This window comes from Chanos chanos, chromosome 3, assembly GCF_902362185.1.
Source record: "Chanos chanos chromosome 3, fChaCha1.1, whole genome shotgun sequence".
NCBI classification, from domain to species: Eukaryota; Metazoa; Chordata; class Actinopteri; order Gonorynchiformes; family Chanidae; genus Chanos; species Chanos chanos.
Window position 1 is genome coordinate 37,149,675 of NC_044497.1, and position 15,828 is coordinate 37,165,502.

At 38.1% G+C, this 15,828-nt stretch overlaps 3 protein-coding genes across 3 annotated transcripts; all 3 read left to right on the top strand.

Moving 5' to 3' along the window:
* Positions 1 to 2,057: 2,057 nt before the first annotated feature.
* LOC115806959 (alpha-1,3-mannosyl-glycoprotein 4-beta-N-acetylglucosaminyltransferase C) lies at positions 2,058 to 5,094 on the top strand. The gene is made up of 3 exons (XM_030767817.1): positions 2,058 to 2,156; positions 3,539 to 3,656; positions 3,953 to 5,094. The coding sequence occupies exons 1-3, from the start codon at positions 2,058 to 2,060 to the stop codon at positions 5,092 to 5,094; spliced, it is 1,359 nt and encodes a 452-aa protein (XP_030623677.1).
* A 4,537-nt stretch (positions 5,095 to 9,631) lies between these two features.
* LOC115806960 (thyrotropin subunit beta) lies at positions 9,632 to 10,314 on the top strand. The gene is made up of 2 exons (XM_030767818.1): positions 9,632 to 9,784; positions 10,078 to 10,314. The coding sequence occupies exons 1-2, from the start codon at positions 9,632 to 9,634 to the stop codon at positions 10,312 to 10,314; spliced, it is 390 nt and encodes a 129-aa protein (XP_030623678.1).
* A 2,100-nt stretch (positions 10,315 to 12,414) lies between these two features.
* Positions 12,415 to 15,828, top strand: slc25a55b (solute carrier family 25 member 55b). Its single transcript, XM_030769648.1, has 9 exons — positions 12,415 to 12,434; positions 12,947 to 13,072; positions 13,515 to 13,570; positions 13,926 to 14,016; positions 14,108 to 14,226; positions 14,311 to 14,503; positions 15,203 to 15,357; positions 15,468 to 15,543; positions 15,678 to 15,828. Exons 1-9 carry the CDS (start codon positions 12,415 to 12,417, stop codon positions 15,826 to 15,828), a joined length of 987 nt encoding a protein of 328 aa, XP_030625508.1.

Below are 15,828 nucleotides of genomic sequence, written 5' to 3' on the forward strand. Positions count from 1 at the left end.
ATGAGAAATCATTTTAACGCCGCAGTTAACAAGATTGCTAATAGACTATGTAGGGCACATTATGTTTAGCCGAACTGGAGCTAGCTGTTTCCAACTTTAGTTCTCTTTACATGATAACATATCTATCAAACAATGATGAAACTGATGTCTAAGACCACGATTTTATAAGGTACATAGCATAAAATCTACCTCTGGGTGCAAAGAGGGAGACCACACCACATTTCACTTTCACACTTTATCACTGCCTGCCACCGGTAAATTTATGTCCTCTACCTGAGGACATGAATTACGTTCAGAGGAAGACAGGAAGTAAACTCCGCGCCAAAGTGCAAGCAGAAAATATTTTAATTTGTTGTAATACATAAGAGAACGAAAAAAAACGTTATGAACAGGTTACCATTATTTCAAATAAATGTTACTGTTCCAGGACATTAAAAAGACATAATGTTTATGTTTTCGTTTTTGTTCCTAGCGAAATATCGATTGTTTCTGGTTTTCGTTTTCGTTCCTTGAACCGATTCAAAGTCTTGATTAGAGTTGCAGCAAACGGCTGGGGAAATCACCTGTATAGTAATCGAGTTTGGCTTTCGGACGATAAAATGTCTTTTATTTTATCACACAGTCGTTTGTTGATGTGGCTCATAGTTCAAATCAGGTGTTGTCAATCAACTTCCTCTTAGGTCTACATGCAGCAGAAATCTTAGGTATGCCTCTAACAGTGTATTTCAGCCCCAGTGCGACCTTTCCCCTTTAGGTTTTGGTTTTTATCTCGCGCTACACAACTCTTTCAGGGTCTACGAATAGTCCTTCGGATTGTTGCTTTCATATGGGGCTTGTGTGAACCTAATTAATCAAACTAAGAACGAATAACATAAGGTTCGAAATGAACTTTTCGTGGACAGTCGAGGACTTGAGTTGCACGTGCTGGGTTAAACAAAGGACGCAAGACAACTGCGTGGGCATTTCAACTACCGCATGTACTCTGCTGGTCGGGGAAATGAACCAGTTCAACCTGTTATCTCCGATGAATGAGATCGGAATAGTCGCATGAAAAGCCACAGCAAATAGGTAAGAACGGAGAAATATGTTTGTGGATATAGTTTTATGTCACACCGTTGAGGATTACCTTGATGACAGTGAATAGCTTATCCAGTGTTTTCAGCGTGCGAATTAAAATAACTGACATTAATTATCAAGTGGGTAACACAGACACTGAAGGATGGACTTTTGGCGTTCTTATAACCACTTCCGATGAAACCTATTGTTTCTGGAGACTATAGGCTACCTACGTGTGTCTGCTATGAATCTAAATTTGCCTTTCATGGCAAAACCATAATTTGTTCTAAAATCGCCTCATTCTTTTTTATGCTGCTCTTCTCGATTTGTTGTCAGATGTCGGTCAAATCAGACTGTTCGAAAACTTGGTGCATCATAGAAAACTTTTTCTCGTTTTAAACACGAAGAGACATTGAGAACATGATTTGTTAAATGGCAGAACCCTATTTCATCAATTTCCGTGATTACTAAGCCTACATCACATAAAGCTCCCTACAACGTATTTCTGTTGGCACACCTGTTTGCATTAAGTCACTGAAGTTCCTTCTCACGAAGGCTTCTTTAAGAATCGAAATGTAATTGTTAGGTTTTCTGTTACGTTTTTATCTCGGCATTGTAATTTTTTCCGAGATTTTGGCAACATATATTTCTGAGTCGGTCAAACCCCCGCATATATAGTTTATAGTCTGTACAAGTTTGACGCCTGTGTCACCTGAACACTCTCCTGTTAAATTATTTAACACGCCATGTAAATTATTTAGTTACTAGGCAGATGGTCAATGTTAAGCAAAGATGTTGGAGTAGAATTCTAAGTGCTACATCATATTTGGAAACTTCTCAAAGAAAACCAACCGTCTCACGAAAACAAGTCAAAACTGAACATATTTAAATACAGAGATTAATTAGATAGACCGATAGGTAGCTCAGCTTATCACAGTTTTCTGACTGTTTGAGAGAAGCCCGAGGAATGAGAGAGCTTTTTGTTTTCCAGAAACGTGGGGATGAGAATTTACTGTAAAACGACGACCAGATTGGCAGTTATTCTGTTCATCCTGACCAGTCTATACCTCTCCTACAGTCATGTGAGGAAGAAAACGAACGTGAGTGAACACTCTTGTACGCATGCAACGTATTCTGCCACTGAAGGTCCATTTAATCAAGCTACATTAAGGATTTCGAGTTATGTTCTGTGCGGTCCACTTTTTCTGCTGTGAATGTAACAGAGAGCCATGCCGGCGTGCACCATAATAATTCTTTAAGCGTCAAGATGTTTCTAAGGAACATCACGTTAACTTTCACATTTACAAAGTAAAAAGAGACGCAAGCGCAGATTAAGAGTTATGCAGCTATGAAATTCAGTCTGAAAATTAAGATTTAGATCTCGATTTACATGTGATGTTGTCGCAAATCTAATAGGATGTGAGTATGACTGTCATGTAACTGAATAGGAGTCTCAAGTGCACCTGCAGCAATTCGTTATCGAATGATAGTTGAAACTGAAAGATTGACCTCAACTGAACGATTGAAAATTGGGTTCAACCAAACTCTTTACTTGTACTTTTTTTTTTAGTCAGAAAACTAAGCTTTAAAAGGTGTTACACGTGAGAGAATGAACTTTGCGCATAACGAATGAACTTTGATGCACGGATATGAGCAAGGTTACGTTTTGAGATTCAGAGGTCTGAAATTTGATTCCTATATCTTATGTTATTTTATGGACGGCCAGTTTTAGATTTAAGTATGAAATGAGCGTAAGGGTTAGATGAAAATGCTGTGCCGGCCTGCGGCTAAAAAGAACTGCATTAGATTTTCTCCTCTACATACTGATCTTTTCTGTTAAGAGCGGCATGTAGCAACTCAAAATGTAATAACTGCGCATAATGTAATAACGGCACACAATGTAATAAAAATGTAATAAAAGCTCATATTGTAATAATATGCCTATAATGTTATAAAAATGTTGATGGCTGTAACATCTTTTTGCGCATAATGTAGACCTAATACGTTATTACGTTATATGCCAGTTACTACATTATAAAATGAGTTAGCTAACCCAAAATTTTTATTACATTACAGGCATATTTTTACATTATGAGTATGTATTACATTTTTTATTACATTATGTGCCGGTATTACATTATTACACACACAAGCTCTATGACTGTTAAGAGCAGCACACATCGATGTACATTTGCATTTACATTTACATTTACTCATTTTGCAGATGCTTTTGTCCAAAACGACTCCCAGTAGGTCTACAGGCAGATTACAAAACAAATAAAAAACATTTAGGAGCTGATTGTTGTAGAAGTGCCACCGGTAAATTCAACAGGTGTAAGTGTAACAATGTATGTGTTTGATATGTATGCTACTTTTAGTCCTGTATTAGGCCCTGTAAAATCTGAAGAAGCTGACATAGTCACATTTATTTACCTACGGATGGCTGCTTTTTTCTTTCCTTCTTATTTTTCCACCGTTGTAGGAGGAGGAAAATTTTTGGCTTTGGGACACTCTGTGGTCTCCCCAGGAAGTACAGACAGACCGCCTTTCTCTAAATGTTTCAGTCAGTGTGCTGGCTGGTGTCCTACAACAGAATAAGAGTGAGTTTTTGTTTCATTAGGACGGAACATACACATGTTAAACCCAGCAACCAACCAAAGAATTTGTTATCAGCTAAGAGTAATACACTTCTGTTTCCCAGTTAAAATCATATTTAGTAAAGTAAAGACAACTTTCATGAGGGCTCTGACTTAGAAAGATAATCTAACACTTAGTCCAGATGTTCATCTCATGTTATAAGTTAATAGATCACAGAATGATTTAGTTTTCATTTCTGTCAAGTGATAAAATCTGATGAAAATATATCCGCCTACTTGTTGTTCTCCAATGTTCACAGAATTTCTGACAGTGGGTCTGTGTTCTGTAAAGCGGAAAAAGGAAAGTTATCTACTTGACACGCTTCAGTCGGTCTTCTCTCAGTCTTCACAGAAAGAGCTGTCAGAGATGGTTGTTGTGGTTCACCTTGCAGACTTTGATGACAATTGGGTAAAAGACACAGTGAAAAGTATCTCAGACAGGTTCAGCCAACAGCTGGCGCAGGGCCACCTTTTGGTTATCCGAGTTGCTCAGGAAAACTACCCTCCTCTCACAGGGTTAAAGAGGAATTTCAATGACCCTCCGGACCGCGTGACTTTCCGCTCTAAACAGAATGTTGATTATGCGTTCCTCCTTCATTTCAGCAGCAGCCTCTCACAATATTACATCATGATTGAAGATGATGTAAGTTGCGCCAAAGGCTTTCTGACAGCCATACGCCATCACATCCAATCAAAGGGAAGTTCCCCCTGGGTCACCCTGGAATTTTCCAAGCTGGGATACATTGGAAAACTGTACCATTCTGAGCACTTGACGCTGCTGTCACGTTTCCTCTATCTGTTTTACCAGGAAATGCCTTGCGACTTCTTGCTGTCCCATTTTCGCGTCCTCCTCATGCAGAGTGAAGTCATCCGCTTCAAACCATCTCTTTTCCAACACAGAGGCATTTACTCCTCTTTCCAGGGAACATACAATAAGTTGAAGGATGAGGACTTTGTGGAGGAACTTGCTGACAACCCTCCAGCAGATGTTGTCACAGATATTACTGCATATAAGGATCACAGCCCAAACAAAGCCTACGACCAAGGGATAGAGTACTTCTGGGGGACCTCTCCCATTAATGAAGGGAATTTCTTCATGGTGGTTCTACACACACCAGTAAAGCTCTCTCGTATTCTGATCAAAACAGGATCGGAGGATAAAAAGGACATTCTTTCTTCTGCAGTAGTGGAGCTTGGAGAGACTGTTGTAAGGACAGAAGGCAGTCCAAAGTGCTTTGGGTTCCATAAGCTGGGTGTACTAGAGGGGGGACGTTTTGAGCAGCGAGACATCTCTGGCACATTCCACGTTCCAGTGTCTTGCTTACGCATCCGAGTCACAGACAGCCAATTAGATTGGGTTATCATACAGAACATTCAGATTTGGACTGAGAAACAGAACTGAGCAACACCAGAGTATTGTACATGGTGCTGAATGAGAGTCCTGTGTGCACTATGCAGATCTGGTCACACGACATGCCTCGCCCTGTGTTAAAAGTAACATGATTAAAAATATGTGCCTTATTGTGACCACATCCTGCCTCAGAGGCTGTGGTGTTAGCAAAGGTTGAATGCATGGAAGTGGTGTGACAGAGTAGAGGCCTTTTGAATCTTTGTGAAAGATGTGAAATAACCATGGTGGGACTTATATGTATTACAGCTGTATCAATTCAAAGAGAAAGTGTTTTAAAAATAAGAAAATTATAGTACAAGTCAGTTTACACAGTAAAATAACTAAGGCTGATTTGAGGGCATTTAAGATCATATTTGCTTTTGAAATTCTTTTGTGAAGGATCCACTCATGCTGGAGTTACCATAGTAACAGAGGTAAACACAGTTATGTAGGAATGAACAAGTAAGAGCATTGACAGACTGCTGCAACAGTTGCCAGTCTTTCAAATATGACAAAGCCTTGCTAAAAATCTACATGAATGCCGATATTTAAAGAACATTACTAATTCATCACAGCTAAAATGCATGAGAACAATGTCCTTGTGCATTCTTCTCCTGCAAGTATATTTTCCCGCACCACACAGAATTTTTATTGTATTCTACATCATTGACTGTTTGTTACTGAGTAACTCTATTATTTTGTATGGAAAATGTAACTATCTTTTGTGGAACAGATAAGGAAAATATTTGTGCCAAGCCGGCTATTCAAGGTAGACGGGTTTCAGAGGCAGGTTTTTTGTACTTTGACCGGTCAAAACAGATTCACCCAGAGCTTTAAGTGGTGTGCCAATCATGCCCTTGTGTCAGTAATATGGATGGATACAGATTTCTTTATACATTCCTGTGGCTCTCAAACAGTCTTTAACTGTCAAGCAGGAATGAAGAAAATTAGACTGTACAATTAAAATGAATTGGACAACAAAACAATGTAATACACATTATGTTATTCAAAGGATCAAAAGGGACATTAGGGTGGTTGTGTCATGACTCAAACCTTCATGCAGGATGATAGTTTTAGCTTTTTGCATAGTGTACACACCTCCCCCCTAGTGGTGAAAGATGTAGTCAGCATATTAGACACAGCACTTTACAAGCTTTCATACATTAGTTTTCACTTTGTGAAGAATTCTTAAGTCACAGCTGTACATCTCTCTGATCAAGTTGAACTATGATATCATAGGGAAAAAAATATTCTGTCCAGTACATATGATTGCGGTTTTGGCCAATTTCTGACATTTTCACTGTCATGAATTTGAAACATAAAATTCCCAAGTAGTATGGAATAGAGACACATGTGTAATATAAATATGTGTACTACACTGTTATAACATCCAGACATATAAGATGTGTGGGTTTCATCATTTACAGGTGGATCGTTCTGTTGTGTTGCTTATACATTTTACAATGTTCACCATTTTTTTTGTCATACTCAGTGTTTCCTGGCCCTGTACAAAGTCTGGTTTTGTTATTTTATCTATTGGGATATGACCTAAAAGACTTTAAAGCTGCACAGAGTCCCGGATAAAAAAACACTATTATCATAAAACACCATAAAAATATGCCTACATAGCATTTTACAAATACATATGTTTTATTGTATTTTACATGGGAGTGGATGGATTTCACTGAGGTATGAAGAAATGCCAGTCTTTTACTGAAAGGGCTCATCTTGCCCAAATTCTTCCCAGGTCTGTAACATCTGTGCTCAGACCCACGTTGCAGGACTGACCAGTGTAGAAGGGCAATACCCAGCAGCTTAAATAAGGCAAGGGGTCACATTTCCTCCTGACCTAGTTTTTTTAGAAACATGTGTAATATGTTACCAATGGGCTAGCCTTTACTCTCTGGCATTCTGTACAACCTGGCTGGCCGGGAGGAGTAGACGAATGTGCTAGTGGGTCAGATTAGTGTAACTGATTGCAAAATCATTCCAGTTATGAGAGAGATAATTTAACCATCTCTGTGTGTAACCTACCATCACCAGCTGCACTCCCAGTGAGGTTCAAATATGACCCAATATAAACACCTGACATAACAGTATTAACACAAATACTGTACTTTAACAGTCAGGATTCCTGAAAATAAATGCATCTGTGTGGCATGTCTGTGAGTATAGGTTTCCAAAAGAAGGATTTCATATTTCAAATTGTAATTTTTGAGCGCAAATCTCTTTTATGTGTATAAAATACTGCCGGTGTAAAATACGTGAATATAAATTCAGCCGCAACAGTGCAATAAACATTTTCAGACAAGAATATGCAGTAACTTCAACTGCAAAGATCATAACAGAAGGATATTTGATTTGTATGACTATTTTTATACAACATTATCAGCTCCCAGTGCTAACGAAGACAGTATAAATATAGAGGATGAAAACCAAAATAAAAACAAAAAAGTATGGGTGATTTAAAATGATCCCAAACATATTTATATGAAAATAAAATGTATTATAAAGAAACAAAGAAGAGAATACTTTTGATTAAAGAGCAAAGAAAAACTCAAAATGAAAAAATGAAGGTGTGTGATTTCTAGTATTGTTTAATCAGACAGACTTTGTGATGCTGTGTTTACGTTCATTTAAATATTTCTGTGACCCAGAACTACACTAAACTGCAGGGTGTGTGTGCAACAGACTCAGGACTTGATTCTGCTGTTGCCACAGCAATGGACTCTAATCATGGACATGTGGGCACATGTCACATAGAGCTTGATAAGGCGCACAGGGAGAATTAAAGGGATTAGATGAAGAAAATATGTCTGCATCATAGACCAGGTGGAGCAGAAACACGTGAATCATGGCTGATGGACTATAATTACTTTGCTACATACTTTGCTTTTAAAATGATTTATTTCAGGTACATGATGTCTACAGTGAAAAACGTATTTTGCGCGTGAAATTGTTTTTGGATTGCACTAATTCTGATTGCACTGCAGGAATAAATTTTGTCATGGCAGTTTACATTTGCAGATTTTTTTTGCACTTCACACTAATTCAGACTAATGTCAAAGTTACCAGTGAAATGCAGTGTACTTTAAAATAAGGAGCTGATCTAAACATAACTCCAGTATTTAGGAATTCTAGATAGAGCATGAAAACCTAAAGAAAAGTACTCTTTCTGTTCATCTCATGTCTTTAATCTAACGCTACTTTTGCCAAAGCAACAACAATGTACTACTATTACTTCTGACTATGACTTTTTGTGTAATTCAGTTAGTCATCATTATCATTATTAATATACATAGGAAGTGTTGCATTTTTACAGTGCAGTGAGAGGAAACAGAAAACTCCTTGTCTGCCCAAACATACACATACGATGAAAAAAAGGCAAATTAAAACCCTATATGATGACAATACTAATTAATATATGGTACCCAGATGCAAGATTCGAAAATAAAATGTTCTAAAGTTAAATACTAGACTACAATAATTGCTTAACTAAGGTGATTTTAATGACTGTTAATGACCTTCTCTGCATCCACTGGGTAGCAGGTTTTGCCTGATTAATCCTATAGCTGAAAACAATTGTAGAAACCCTGAAGGTGTTTGAACTAACATTTCTCACTGCTGAAATCGCGCCCTCCCCACCCCCCCACCCCACCCCAACTGCTTCAAAGCAGTTTGAATGTGGTCATAAGCCCCTAAGATGTCTCTTACCCTTATAGTCAAACATGATCTGTCAGTTATTTTAAAGTGAATTAACTGATAGCTAGATTATTTGGAGGCATTAAATGTATTGTCTCATACAGCACCCCAATCTATAGATTTGTTGCTTAATGCAAGGTCTTTCCCCCAAATCCTTCCTCAGGAAATTGTGTTTTGCTATGGCCAGTAAGGCATGCGTACAAGTGGGATATTGTCCCTTTCAGTGGTACACTTAGAATACTACCAAGACTTCTATTACCACTACTACTAGTCATTATAATAAGAACACATGATGATGCTATTGTGTTTTAATAAAGAAAATATAAAAAGACAATAATATGGCATAAATGCACCTTTGACTGTGGTGACTCAGCCCCTTGTGATAAGAGAACTTGATTAGTTGAAGCACTGACATCCATGCCGTAACAGCAGTTGTGTGATTGCACCGCACATTGCTGGTGGCCCAGATGAGTTTACACAGACAGGATGAATTTCCAGATCTCTCCTTGCTACACAGCAAGATAAGAAAAATCCATGGATCAGTGAGGATTAGACCGCCTATAAAAGGAGTTCATCATCACCAAATAGAATACATCACATAGGTTTGTGACTGAAGGGCTAGAACCAGCTGCTTACAATCTTATGGGGCAGTTATCAAACTCCTAGTTAAAAAGTGATCAGGGATCTATATAGTGACTGGTGCCTCCAGTTATCATAGGTAAGGATTTCAACGACAGAGAGTAAAGTTTAGTTTCATTTTGACCAAGGGGACAGTACTTGTCTTTTCATAAATACATATTGTTGGTTTATGAATATTTATTCAGACTCTCCTTTGAGGATGACGATGATGATAGTACACTGCGTTCTTCTCCTGCTGACAAAGAGCGGCGTCCTGTCAAGCTGTGGTCTGGAGAATTATACTCTTTATCTGGAGCAACATGAATGTGGCAACTGTATGGTCATCAACACGACCATTTGTAGTGGTCGATGCTTCACTCAGGTAAATATTCCTTAAATCACTCATTAAATACACAATGAGTAATTAATTAAAATCTTCCACTTCAAGACATTATTCATTAATTTAATTACTAAAGATCCCAGTTACATCCTTCAGCATTTTCAATACCAGTGGATCCTGTAGGGGTTGGTCAGTGGCTGGTCTTTTTGTTTTTGTTGTTGTTGTTGTTGTTGTTGTTACAACTGTTGTGTAGATGATTTAATATAAAATGATTTTATGTCATCTTTCATTTGTGGGTCCATTCTAAGACTCCCTTTAACCTCTTTCTGTCTCAGGACACCAACATTCGAGGGCTTGTAGGAAAGTATTTTCTGAGACAACAGAGCTGCGTGCATCGTTCTGTGGTGTATAGTTCTGTCATGATGCCTGGCTGTCCAGCACATATTGACCCTTTGTTCTTCTACCCCGTGGCCCGCCGGTGCCGCTGCAAAAAGTGCAACACCATCAGAAACGAGTGCGTCCACAAGTCCAGATGGATCAATAAATGCTCCAAACACCTACAGCTTGGTTAACTACAGCAGGGGTTATCCCTTAAAAACACCATGTGTATTCCAGGAATCAGAGAGACTTAGTCAGAGCTTTTAGAGAATCTGTTACTTCTATGTTTTGCAGTGTAATGGAGTAAATGTTTCTGTTGAGCATTTGTCGTGTTTTTTTCTTTTTAAATTTTTTTTTTATAGTCACTATTCATACAGGTATCTATAATCTTTTATTATCTGGGCTCAAGGGGATTTAAGGGAATTTAAAATCACATTATGAATTCAATTTTACACTAGGGGGCACCATCACATCTGCATATTTATTGGACAAGTCAAAAGATTTGATTCATGTGTACTTGATTGCAGTTGTGCATTGACAAGTAATTTGAGAGACTATGAGACAGTACAATGTGTGTTAATTAATTTTTGTTAATTACGCATATGTGAAAGTTTATGTAACGTGATATTTTGTGGTTAGTGTGTAATAATAAGTTTCCTATTGTGAAATTGAAAAAGCATCTTTAAATTAAACAGTGCAGGTTTATAGATGCACAGTTAGCTGTTTATACTAAAATCTATCAAAAACTCTCTAAACACTCTGCTGTTAAACTGCACACAAAAAGCAGAGACTACTGAAAAAATTAAGGCTGTAATGATTAACAGATGAAAGAGGCTAATACATTAGCAAATACTTTAATCCCCAAACAATTTGAATTAGTGAATTCCATTTTTAATATTTGAATATTTTTATACTCCATTTGTAATATTTGAAATATCAACTTGCTGTGTTTAAGATGCAACATTTTTTTTTTTTTAATTTCTGTACAATTAGATATTTTTGGCCACACATACCACAAGCAGAATTTTTTGCACAATTACTATATAATACAGGATATTTCTTTGGGGCACAAGTAACCATTATATAATACAGGATATTTCATTGGAGCACAAGTCAGTACTATATGATACAGGACATTTCATTGGGGCACAAGTAACCGCTATAATATACAGGATATTTCATTGGGGCAAGTGAAACAACTTATATTCAACAAATGGTCAGTGGCAGCTCTGTGCAAAAAATCACCATAAAGGATTTACTAGTTCAAACATGCACTTCCCTGACCCCTAATCCCTCATCACTCTCTCTTCACTCACAAATGTCACAGACCATCTTCTAATTACTGCTGCTTCATAATCTATAGAGTCAGTTTATACTGAGCTGTCTCCAGGCCCTAGCTCTCTCCTTGTTGCTTATGCAAACACACGTAACCCCCCCCCCCCCCCCCCCCCAAAAAAAAAAAAAAAACACGCACACAACCACACAAAGATTTTTAGAATCCTTCCTGTAATTTATTCTAGAAGTTATATTTGCAAAATATTTGAAAATATTACACATAGTATAAGTCTACCATGTTATACTTCAAAACTGACATATCAGGTGAAATTATAGACTTAAAAAGATATCATGGGTAGGAACTACACAGTTAAGCCTGAAATGAACTATGTCTGGGTGTGTTCAAATGTATCTGTTACCAGTCTGAACATGTTAGATGAACCTTGGAAGAAGTACAATTACTGCGGTCACATACAGCTAAGCCCTGTTCGCAGAGCTTTAAGTGAATTTGATAAATAACCAGACAGATAGATAAACAGATACAGACAGACAGACAGACAGATAGATAGATAGATAGATAGATAGATAGATAGATAGATAGATAGATAGATAGATAGATAGATAGATAGATAGATAGATAGATAGATAGATAGATAGATTAGTCGCAATGTCAGGTTTAAAAGGTGCAGGAAAAATTATCAAAAAATATTTACAAAAAAATTATATCAAAACATTAGTTTTAACACTAGTGTACTAAACAGTGAGTAAGTGTGTAAAAAAGAAATAGGTAAAAAGAGAGAAAGAGAAAAAAAGAGACTAAGAGAGAAAGAGAGAGAGAGAGAGAGAGAGAGAGAGAGAGAGAGAGAGAGAGGGTGGGGTGCAGTCCACGCTTGCGCAGTTGTAAACAGTCTCTGTGCTATATAAAACTCATGCCTGTGCAGACACATTGCTCCTCTTTCTGCTCCATTCCCTCGCTCTCTCACTCCAAAGCCTCCGACCAGCTTCCACACCTACTTATTATGGCTCAGCAGCAGATCAGGTATGTGTTCACTCCCTGTGTTCAGCCAGCTCTCACTTTCACCTGTGCCCAGGTGTGTCATGTCCCTGTTTGACAGGATGGCTTTTCATCTGACCACCAACTGGATAACATTTTGGATGGAAAGTCAAATTCCCACAGTGTCAGACAGATTTCGGTACTATGCACATTTGTAAAATTTGAAAAAATGTCTGGATGAAGGCAAATTTGTGAATATGCCTGTGCTTTTATGTGTCCTGTATCACATTTCCTCAGAAAAAGGGAAGGGTTTCTATGTACAGTGAGAGGAGCACCAGGTGCATGTTTGAATTCAGTTTGTCCATAAATGTAGAATGAAAGAAATCAATGAGAAGCAATGTCGTATTTGCTTGTCAAGACAAATAACTTTAATGCACTTTTGCAGTAGTATTTATGAACATGTCACTGAATCTTTGTAAAATCAAATCTGATTTCATTTCAAAATGATTTCATTTTGTTTTGGTTTTGTTTTTTTAATTTGTTGTTAATTTTGTCAGTCTTCCTGCTAAGCTTATCAATGGTGGCGTAGCAGGCATGGCTGGAGTCACCTGTGTGTTTCCTATTGATCTGGCTAAAACCAGACTGCAGAACCAGAGAGGAAACCAGCAGGTCTACAAGAACATGTGAGTTCCCTTGCATTTTCATTAAAAAAAAATGGTTTCCATCTGTCGCACCCAATTTAGACTGACCCAAATCAGACAAACAAACACACATAAACACACACACGTGCACGCATGCACACACACAGAAAAAGAGTGAGAGAGAGCGAGAGAGAGAGAGAGAGAGAGAGAGAGAGAGAGAGTGAGAGCATAATATTCCATAATCTGAGCCTGAACTGTACTAAGTAGAAAAGGTTGGAAAACTGGTTCTTCTCTCTGATCCTAAGGCTATGTTTTACATGCGTTGCATTTAGTGTTGTTCTGTATGTGCTAAGTACATTGCACACTTATGTTTGAGAATGTGTGTGCATGCATTTTTGGAACTATGATGAAACCAGTGCATTATCTTTTACAGTGTGGTACAGTATTTCCTGGTTACTATTTTTCTTCTAATTTAATCATCCAGGTGGGACTGCCTCATTAAAACAGTGAGATCTGAAGGTTACTTTGGCATGTACAGAGGTGAGCACTACAAGAGCCTTTCTTGACTTTGTGTCTGCACTTATTCGGTTGTATTTGCTTTGCATGTTTTCTTGTGCACACGTAGATAATTTGGGAGTATTTTGCATAACGTCATAGTCTTTGAACCAGCCTGTAATGGGGTGAGTGTAGAACCTCCTGGCTAATATTATTACTGATGGATCACTTACACATTAACAATTTAAGAGTTTGTTCAACCTCAAGTGGTATTAAATCCACGTACTCTTCATTTTTCAGGCTTAGGTCATTAACTACGAATGAACAGGAGCTAAGAAATTTATTTCACATGAAGCTGTGTGTGATATGTGGACACTGGCAAATAATTTTGTCTTCTTAGGTGCGGCTGTGAACCTAACCCTGGTTACCCCAGAGAAAGCCATTAAACTAGCTGCCAATGACTTTTTCCGACACCAGCTCAGCAGAAACGAGTATGAACTCATACTTTTGAAAACCAGACAAACTCAGAGATGGCATTTAGACTGCTTATAGTGCAGATACCTAACTGAAATCTTGTTTCAGGCCAAAGCTAACCGTGTTCAAGGAAATGCTAGCAGGGTGTGGAGCAGGAATCTGCCAGGTGGTTATAACCACTCCTATGGAGATGCTCAAGATCCAACTCCAGGATGCAGGAAGACTTGGCAAGATACCATTTCACCTCATAATATTCATTATTTTTCCTGCCTAAAATAGGGTTGTAACATATTTCCACATTATACTTACAGTTGCACAGCAGAGGAAGCTGGCCATGTTACCCACCATGAAGCTGGGAGCAGCCAGCACAGTCTTGAGTTGCTCCTACAGTGTGGGTCCCGCTCCTCAGATCAGAAGAATCTCCGCAATGCAGATTACCCAGGAGCTGTTACGTACAAAGGGCATCCAGGGGCTTTACAAAGGCCTTGGCGCAACACTAATGAGGTAAAAATGATTCTTGGGGACAGGGAACTGTCTTAGAAAATTGCATGGGACCTTCTGAGGTTCTAACAAGAGCATTCCAAGGACATTCTGGGTGTGTCTTATGAAAACAATTAATAGAACTGTTTTGCTCATAATACAAGAAACATAAGGCTGCAAATAACATTGCACATATCACAGTTTTCTTGGAACCACAAGAAAGCTGGGTACAATTTTATTCCAGAATATTTACCCATGATATTTTCTGGGAACTTGCCCTTAAACCAGAATTATTAGCATGTTTTGCTACTATTGTTGCCCAAGAGTACCCTCAGACATTACTGGTTTGATTTATAAAAGATTTTAATGTATACAGTTCTCTAGCCTCCGCACATAATTTTACAATCAGCAAATGGTGCAACCGAATTCTATATTTTCACTCTCATTGTGACATTTCATCCTCAGTGGAACATTTACCAACAACTAATATACTGTTGTTAGGAATGAAGGCTTTATGGCATTAAATAAGAATTTGAAAAAGTAATCTAGCCACAAATAAATAGAACAAGAGGGTGCTCTCAGCATTACCACTTGAAATATCAGTTACACATATGTAACACTGGTGAAGAACATTCTTAGTTCATTCATTCAATAAGAACTTCTTAAAGATAGCATATAGAACAATTAGAACTACAACTATTCTCCCTTCTCACTCACTTTCAGAGACATCCCATTCTCTGTGGTGTACTTCCCCTTGTTTGCCCACTTGAACCAGTTGGGCAAGTCCTCAGAGGATGAGGCCGCACCATTTTATTGGTCCTTTATTTCTGGTTGTGCAGCTGGCTCTACGGCTGCTGTGGCAGTCAGTCCTTGTGATGGTGAGTGTTTCAGATCAAAGGAAACAGCACACGTTATGTTAAAACTGGTTTGAGTGAACAGTGTTTGAAGTTTCCATATGCTAACTTTGATTTGTCATTTTTACAATCAGTGGTAAAGACTAGACTGCAATCCCTCAACAAGAGTGCAAATGAAGAAAGCTACAATGGAGTGGTAGACTGCATTAGGTACACTATCCTATTAAACATTTTCAGCTGTGGTATCAATCCTAGCAAATAGATTTCCCAGCTAAACAACTACACTTTCTTTAGTCTAGCCAAACAACTAAACTGTCTGTATTACTCTGATTTTCCTCTTGCAGAAAGATCATGAAGAAAGAAGGACCATCTGCTTTCATGAAAGGAGCTAGCTGCAGGGCTCTGGTCATTGCCCCACTTTTTGGTATTGCTCAAGTTGTTTATCTTGTAGGGGTTGGAGAATTCCTTCTTGGCCAAACTGCTCTTAACCTCTAA

What these genes read in the sequence shown, in the direction of transcription:
- LOC115806959 (XM_030767817.1), top strand. Translation starts at nt 2,058, where the DNA reads ATGAGAATTTACTGTAAAACGACGACCAGATTGGCAGTTATTCTGTTC. An exon ending in ATGTGAGGAAGAAAACGAAC is followed by an intron (nt 2,157 to 3,538) that starts GTGAGTGAACAC and finishes CCACCGTTGTAG; the next exon opens with GAGGAGGAAAATTTTTGGCT. An exon ending in TGTCCTACAACAGAATAAGA is followed by an intron (nt 3,657 to 3,952) that starts GTGAGTTTTTGT and finishes CAATGTTCACAG; the next exon opens with AATTTCTGACAGTGGGTCTG.
- LOC115806960 (XM_030767818.1), top strand. Translation starts at nt 9,632, where the DNA reads ATGATAGTACACTGCGTTCTTCTCCTGCTGACAAAGAGCGGCGTCCTG. An exon ending in GTGGTCGATGCTTCACTCAG is followed by an intron (nt 9,785 to 10,077) that starts GTAAATATTCCT and finishes TTTCTGTCTCAG; the next exon opens with GACACCAACATTCGAGGGCT.
- slc25a55b (XM_030769648.1), top strand. Translation starts at nt 12,415, where the DNA reads ATGGCTCAGCAGCAGATCAG. An exon ending in CCAGGATGCAGGAAGACTTG is followed by an intron (nt 14,227 to 14,310) that starts GCAAGATACCAT and finishes TTATACTTACAG; the next exon opens with TTGCACAGCAGAGGAAGCTG. An exon ending in GGAGTGGTAGACTGCATTAG is followed by an intron (nt 15,544 to 15,677) that starts GTACACTATCCT and finishes TTCCTCTTGCAG; the next exon opens with AAAGATCATGAAGAAAGAAG.